We start from the raw sequence: 8,281 nt of genomic DNA, 5'->3' as shown, positions 1-8,281 counted from the left end.
GCTCGTGCTCGCTGGCTCTAACAACTATAAAAAAAATCGTCCAAACAGGTAAATCATACAGTTTCGATCAGTATATAATTGTTATATTTCCACAAAGCATTAATCAATATGTTTCTAGTAAAACATTGCATGGAATGTCAAACACAACTTTAATTCATATGAAAGCTAATCAAAATCTATCTATATATAATCGCAAAATGTGTTGGTAAGCGCATAACTCGAGAACAACTGAACCGATTTCGTTAATTCATTTTTTATTACATTTTTTGAAGTACGAAGATGGTTCTTACGGAGAGAAAACGTAAAAATGTAACACGGGCGAAGCCGGGGCGTACCGCTAGTATTTTCATAAATAATGATAATATTATAATCTTAAAAGCCATCTACCGTTTACAAATATGTAACCATAGATTGGTGTCATTTCATTCAGTTTGAGGACCCGATCTCGAGACAACAAAACGTGTGATCTGTTACAATATTAACAGGATTATTATTACCATCTGAAAAACTATCACTTGGTACAGAATGACATCTTTATAATTAATAATTAATTAAATATATAAATTTTCTTTATGCAAAGTGCACTTCATATATCCAGTGGTAATACTGCGCATATATTTTTTGCATATTGTTCTAATTTTGAACTGTCATTACTTTTTACAATATACAATTAATGGACTATAATAACTGTTCTATTCATTTATTTGCATATAACTTTATACAAATACATTTTTAAATGTACGGTTACAAAGAGTATCAAATCGAATGTAACTTTAGGCCATCTCACACAACATAACACGCTTTTTATAAATTTAGCTTTACAATTTCGTCATAAATATGAATCCATTCAATATACATTTTAACAGATAATACATTTATATGAAGATATATTCATAATATTTGCGTTCGTATTGTCAGTAGAATACCAAGAATTAGCTTTAAATATATCTATTGAACTGTAACTCCATATCCGTAATATCACTTCGGCTCGACACAGTACAATACAAATACAACGTGTCTGTCTTTTAAAGCATTATAAATAATAACAAACATTCACCGCTACATCTAATGAATACACTAGCACTAACCGACTTCACTTTTCACGTAGAACAGTAGGTAGGGTGTGGCCGCGGATCTCATTTTGGGTTCAGCAGAGAGGAGGTCTTCGAATTCTTCGTTGGAGATGGGTTTGACAAGGTCATCGTCGCAGGCCAGCCAGCCAGTTTCCGGCCTGTGTCTGGGAACGCAGCAGTCTCGGGCTGTACAGCCTGTTTGTTGTGGCCTGGGTCGGTTGAAGAGTGTCCTCATGAAGCTGGTGCCGGTGTTTGAGGCGGTGGAGTCGTTGTTACTCTCTCGATCGCATTTCACGTCGGCTTGTGAGCTATCCCTCGCGTATGCGACGTAGTGCCCGCCGGTTAGCGTTTGTCCGAGGTGCATTATGACCGCCCAGAGGATGTACCTGAAAATTGATACAGGTATCGATAAGTTTTCATTTATAAAATGTGCTACCATAATAACAGACAATTGTTTAATGAAATGGACCCATAACCTGTATTTTTTTTTTCATTATGAATATTTACCGGCCTTGATAGATTTTGACAGAACTATATTGTATGCGGTGTTTCCCATTGCATTATACCCTAATAAAATAAAATAAAAAAAACGACGTGTGTATTGCATGCTATGCCTTCAAGCCACACCTTCGCGCGTCGGAGTGGGGAGCGTGAGATTTTTCGTTACAGAATTTCTCCAATCGGTCCCCGCGCTCAAGGCCCGCGATAAAAGCTATGCAATAGCTTAAAAATAGATCTTCACACAAAGTAACAAACTATCATATGCACCTGTGTGCGGGTTGTTGGTCGGGGCCGCGTCTCGCGCACGGCTCGCAGAAGCACGGCATGAGCAGCGGCGTGGGCGCGTGGCGGGTGATCTTCTCCATGCCGCCGCTGAAGCGCTTCAGCTGCAGCACCAGCAGCCGCGGCAGGCGCGAGTACGCGACGCTGCGCCGCGCTTCGTTGTAGCGGAGGCAGCGCTCGCACCAGTACTGTGGATTAATAAAATGATTATTCATTGATTATTCGACCCTTATTTTTTCGCTTGCGCTGGGCTTCGCCCGTGATACATATTTCGCAATAAAAAGTATCCTATGTTCTTTCTCAGGGTCTAAACATATTCATTACAATCAAACAAACAAACCAACAAAGTTTTCTTCTTTATAATATTAGTGTATATGAAAATTGATGTTGCGTCGCGCTTTAATGAAGCGGAAGCGACACAGTTGAATATAACCATATTCTAAGTTAAGTTTTGCATTTGTTTGTTTGACTCGCCACTGTAAACATAGAATACAACAAATCATTTCACATATTACGAAAAGATAACACAATCTGGACATATGAATAACACATGAACATGAACTATATAGTCTGATGACCGATAAAGACATTAATACAAAAAAAAGAGCGTGTGTGCCGAGCACACGTGTCAGAACTAAAACTACTTACTGAAAAATCGTCGTCTTGCTCCATGACATGACGGTATTTCTTGAAATTTTACTCTTTTTAAAGAAACAAAAATATAGTATAGTAGTACAAATCCATACTAATATTATAAATGCGAAAGTAATTCTGTCTGTCTGTTACTCAATCACGCCTAAACTACTGAACCAATTTGCATGAAATTTGGCATGGAGATATTTTGATACCCGAGAAAGGACATAGGCTACTTTTTATTGCGAAATATGTACCACGGGCGAAGCCGGGGCGGACCGCTAGTATAGTATATAGTTATAAGTTCTTGTGGTACCTTGTTCTGATCGCGCAGGTACTCGCTGGACAGGCAGGCGGCGCGGAACGGCTCGTCGGGCGCGTCGTCGTCGCCGACCGGCACGCACAGCTCGCACACCGCCTGCGCCTTCTGCGTCACCGTCTCGCACTCCAGGCACATGGTGCGCACCACCATCGTGCCTGTCACGTGTATATAAACTTATTAATGACAAGTGATAACTGCGTTAAAAACAACCGACTTCAAACTTACACTTGCAACATTTACAAATACATACAAAGATGCTCATAAAATAAAAACTACTGGGCCTATCCAAATAAAATTTTTATGGGACCAATTCGACACCATCCCGCATCGAACAAAAAAAGAATCGCGTAAATCGGTTCAGAAACCTCGGAGTAATCGGTGTACATACATTTAAAAAAAACATACCGGCCGAATTGATAATATCCTCCTTTTTTTTGAAGTCGGTTAAAAAATATCGCAAGAAGTAAACCTATTTATGAAACAATAAGTTCAAAAATTAAACAGTAAGTCTGTTTAATATACATATTTACGCTTAAATTACCTACTAAATATAGATGCATCCTTACATTATCAAACTGATTTGAAACTTGTTCATTTTTTCCTAAACCTTACCTTCATATTTCAACATTAACAACCCCAACTAATACCTATACTTATCCATAAAATCCACTCACACCATACATAATAAATCAAAACTCACCCTCAAAATCATCAGCAACAAAATCCCACCCTGGACGAGCCCGTTCATCCCTCTCCGGATCAGCTGGCGACGGAGCTCTTTCCTCAGTGGGCGAACACCGTCTATCATTCAGTTTCACCTCCTTGCGTTTCTTCCATGACTTGCGCAAGTTGCCCAACGTTTTGCCGCCGTCCTCTATCGTTTGCGGACGGCTGAGACCATTGCTAGAATGATTGATAGATTTTTGTAGGAAATAGTTAAGTCTACTGTATATTGAGTTATGAATCTTACGGTGAGAGCTCATTATCAAAACCGATTTATATTCGTCGAGTTCAATTAGGCTTATGTGGTGAGAGTAATGTATGTTAAGTTAATGAAAATCATTATTAATATCGAAAATTATCGTCATTGAAACCCCTATCAAGTGAATGATTATTGTATTGTTTTCATATGTAATGAACCATATGAAAACAATAACATTATGCAATGTTTGTAGCATAGAAAATATAAATAGAAAAATCGTCGCGACATAACGCTATTACGCATTAAATTAAAAATAAGTTTTATTCATGCTAAGACTAAGGTTAGAAGCCAATTACATAATGTTTGTTATGGCATTCGAGTACTTAAAAGGTTAATCCGTAAATTCTTAAAGTATTGCTTTTGTTTGTGTAGTTTGAAATTATAATCTAGTGGGTTTTTACTTATTAAAGCCTTAAATTAATAACTTGAAAAATCAAGTGATTAATAAAAACAAGTCAATAACTTGACAATAATAATTCTTATAGATAGTTACAATAATTTTGTCAACAATTTAGAAACAAAATTCAAACAATTCTTCAAATTTTTATGGTTATATTCAATTAAAATCCATACATACCTATCTCCATTTTCTTGCAACTGCAGTCGCGAGGCGCGAGCGCTCAACGCTCGACACGTCTCGCGTATATTGTCCAATATGCACACCAATAATTCGTGCGCATCTTGTTGTCTGTTACCTATAAATAAATAAAATAAACATTACAATGAAGATCAATCAAACAAACCAAATCAACATTAGCGAGACAAGTATTTCATGACATGAGTGTTGCAAACATACATCCATACATTTTTTTTCAACTTTTGTGTAAAATAAGGACATTATACTTAACCCATTGAACCCCAAGCGGCCCGATCGGTCCCAGACACAATAGATTTTTTATTGTATCTGTGGTTCCGGGGCCTGAGTTACTACAAGAAAATATTTAATTCAATTTTTTGTTTAATATTATTCTATAAAGTTTATATTTATACTTATATTTATATTTATATTTATAGTATAAACCTCTTTTAAGAGGAATTTTTTTTTCTAATTTCCAATAGATTTCAAAAATAAGTCCCATTGCAGTGAAGTTAATTACTTTTGTAGTTATGAAACTAACCTTCAAAAGTAGAGTTGACATCTCTCAAAGCTGCTAAAAAGGCATCAGCTGCGTATGGTTCAGGACTTGTGTCAGCTGTTGTGTTCATACATTTGCTCTCCACTGCGCGAAGGCTTAAATATGTCTCGTGAAGTTTCTCTGTTGCTATCTAAAATGTTTCAAAGATACTTAACATAAAAATATGACTGAGATTTTGTTTTTTTTTTACTGCACACATACAAAAGAAGAGAATTGTTTTTCTAACTTCATACTTATTACTCATACAATACAATATAAATTTCCTATAATTATTATATAATTTAATTCGTAATTTGGCACAGTTACAGCATATCTGATAAAGCTATCACCTTTAACACAATAAGGATTTACATTTTACACTATCATTTTCAATATGTTTTTATAAGAAAATAAATATACTGATAAAGTTTTTTTGTTATCTCTCTGATTCACTACAAACTTCCTCTTATTAGCTATGATAACTTTATGGCAACCATTTAAACAGCTGTGTAAAATAAGGACATTCTTACATTATATAAAACATTTTCAGATATTAATACCATTAAGTTCATTAATCAAGATATTAGTACCATTAATCTTCACTACTTAGGGCCGATTTTTCAATGCTTGGATAAAACTTATTCATCGAATAATGTATAAAACTACCATTTTAAAAACTTATTCTAATTGCCCGTATTTGACAGTTTACATGACATTTTAATATTATTGTGTAATACTTTATTGGACGGATAAGTTTTATCCAAGCATTGAAAAATCGGCCCTTAGTGATAAGGCCGCCAAGTTAGTTGTACTCTGTTTTTAGCTGTAAGTAATTCTAAGGTGTTCCTGTTTGTATAACTAATAAAGTGTTAAATAAATAAAATAAATAAATAAGTCCCGATTCAACATTATCTTATTTCACCAAATAATATTACCTGTATTTTACTCTTTCCGGAACTATTATCTGATTGACCCAAAGACAGTAAATCTTTACTGCTCCAGGACCTTGTTCCTGAAGAGGCAATGCCCGCTGCACTTCTACCGAGGGAGGAACTCTTTAACCTGATGCTGCCAAGTTTCTGTTCCACTCTACTCAAATCTGACACTAAATGGTGCAGATTATGGACAAATTGAGGGGCATACCTGTAATTAATTTATGATTATAACAATTATTAAGGAAGGCTTTAAATTAGTTTAATAAATTGAATATCTATAGGTAATTTGGAAGTGTTAACACAATCTGGTGGTAAATATATAATTATGGATTTTTATGATTAAAAAACACTTCTGTAGGAATAAATTTTTAGTTTAAATTTAATATTATCATTAGTTCATTATTAATTAACTATACCTATCAAACCTTCAAAACATAATATATTTTTACTAGTGTACATAACATTAATAGCAGTTAAAAGATATGCATGCATTGATAAAATATATGGATAACTTTACTCACCTCAAAGTATACAATACACTGTTAAGAAAACATGTGTTTCCAAGATTAGAGAGGGTGGCGATAGGAGCCTTGGATTGGGAGCTCCCCCCATACTGATTATCTGACGAGTGGTGGCCATTCAACATGGCAGTGCTGCCTTGCCTGGGCTTTAGTATCACTAACTGGGGTTCCGCAAATGAAGCTATTGAGAAATTATATATTTATTTACTTTTCTTCATTATTATTAACAATCAAGTTCATCATGCAGTATACTGAAGGTATCTTATTAAAATAGTCTCAATAATAGAATATTATGTTCCTTCATCAATATTATACAATTAAACTTTGAATTAAATCAATATGCATATCACCTCAACTATTAGTAAGAATTTTTTTATTAAAAAGTCATATCAAACTAAATAACATTAAACTAGAAACTTCTGTAATAATTTGTTGTAGTATTCATAAATTTGTCAATAATTACCTCCCACTTTTGATGACTCTAAAGGCTTCAGCTTTTTAGCAGCATTCAAGGTATTGTTGTAAGTCCCTTGTAAAGGTCTCTTGATAGGTTTATTTTCTTTATCGTCGTAGGATTTTTCACAGGAATAAGTACTATCTTTACAACCCGGTTTTTTAATTTCGTTCCTTAATTGTGTTGCATTATTTCTATTCAGAGACAGTGAAAATTTAGTTCTATCGACTCCTTTTTTAGTTTCAGGCATAGAATTTAAGGGCATCTTCAGAATACCTGTAAAGATCAAAGGCAATTTATTGTAATACAAATTGTATTGGAAACTTTGCTACTTGTAGAACGGTCAAGGATATTTGTATAAATATTTTCACTTTGTGTCTATTACCATACTTACGGCATGGGATTATATATTTCTCATCCACTTACATTATATATTATATGAAAATGTATTCCTTAAATTGAAACTGCTAAAATAAACAGAAATTAAATGAAAATAACCACGAATAACTCCATTTGTAACAGACCGCCATATTGGATTAGTTGTGTAATGAAAATTTAGTGATGTTCAGTGTTCACCGATTTACCGGTAAAAATATCACTATCTAAATCATCATGTAACACACACGGTAACATCCATACTGTGATCCATACTAATATTATAAATGCGAAAGTAACTCTGTCTGTCTGTCTGTCTGTTACTCAATAACGCCTCAACAACTGAACCAATTTGCGTGAAATGGATAAATTTTGATTCCCGAGAAAGGACATAGGCTACCTTTTATTACGAAATATGTACCACTGGCAAAGCCGGGGCGGACCACTAGTTATAAATAAAATAATAAAATACTCTAGTGAAAATATTATTGTTGTTTTTTTAAAGTCAAGTAGTTAAAATTTTTTATTTGAAGTAAATGCCAAAGTTTATAAAATTTCGAGGCAATCATGCTATAGAATTTGACAATTCTATTCAAATTCAAATTATTTATTTGTTAAAAAATTGTTTTTCTAAGTAAAGTTTAACATAAACTTCTCCGATTAATAAGTATTCTATTCTAGTTTAATCTATAGTCAAAAAGACACATCTTCTTGCCACGAAGAAAGAAAAAAAATCTAACAGAGAATTCCGTTCAAGGACGAGAGAACTTCCGTTCAGGTATGGCGCACTTTTTGAAATACGAATAAATCAAATACTGCATAATACATAGATATATTATTACGTTGTATAGTATTAACTTAGAGTATTAATAATAATATGTCAATGTTTGCATTAAAATTAAAGGTAAATCTTGTATAATTACGTAAATTTATTCTGTTCGCGTATTTTATTCGTGGCGTAACTAAACTGAAAAAAAATTATACATATTTTTGATAAAATGTTTGTTTATTAACCAACAGATATACGGTTTCGGGACAGGAATCGATTCTTAATCTCAAGATGATGATATAATTTGAAGATCCCTATT

General features: G+C 34.0%; 1 protein-coding gene across 2 annotated transcripts; it reads right to left on the bottom strand.

Annotated features, from left to right (window-relative positions):
- Nucleotides 1-66: 66 nt before the first annotated feature.
- On the bottom strand, nt 67-7,360 carry LOC123693475 (ubiquitin carboxyl-terminal hydrolase 1). Of its 2 annotated transcripts, none has more exons than XM_045638613.1 (10): nt 7,245-7,360; nt 6,828-7,094; nt 6,365-6,545; nt 5,844-6,051; nt 4,912-5,059; nt 4,371-4,488; nt 3,512-3,714; nt 2,806-2,966; nt 1,842-2,044; nt 67-1,459 (listed from the first exon to the last, which is right to left on the bottom strand). In XM_045638613.1, exons 2-10 carry the CDS (start codon nt 7,081-7,083, stop codon nt 1,084-1,086), a joined length of 1,854 nt encoding a protein of 617 aa, XP_045494569.1. In that variant the 5' UTR covers nt 7,084-7,094; nt 7,245-7,360; the 3' UTR covers nt 67-1,083. The 2 variants fall into 2 exon arrangements, with proteins under 2 accessions (XP_045494569.1, XP_045494568.1); XM_045638612.1 differs by having other exon boundaries at nt 7,213-7,347.
- Between the last annotated feature and the right edge of the window lie 921 nt (nt 7,361-8,281).

The sequence above is a fragment of the Colias croceus genome, chromosome 7 (genome assembly GCF_905220415.1).
Source record: "Colias croceus chromosome 7, ilColCroc2.1".
NCBI lineage: Eukaryota > Metazoa > Arthropoda > Insecta > Lepidoptera > Pieridae > Colias > Colias croceus.
The sequence above is the reverse complement of the archived record's forward strand: the minus strand, read 5'-3'. Positions and strand labels throughout refer to the sequence as shown.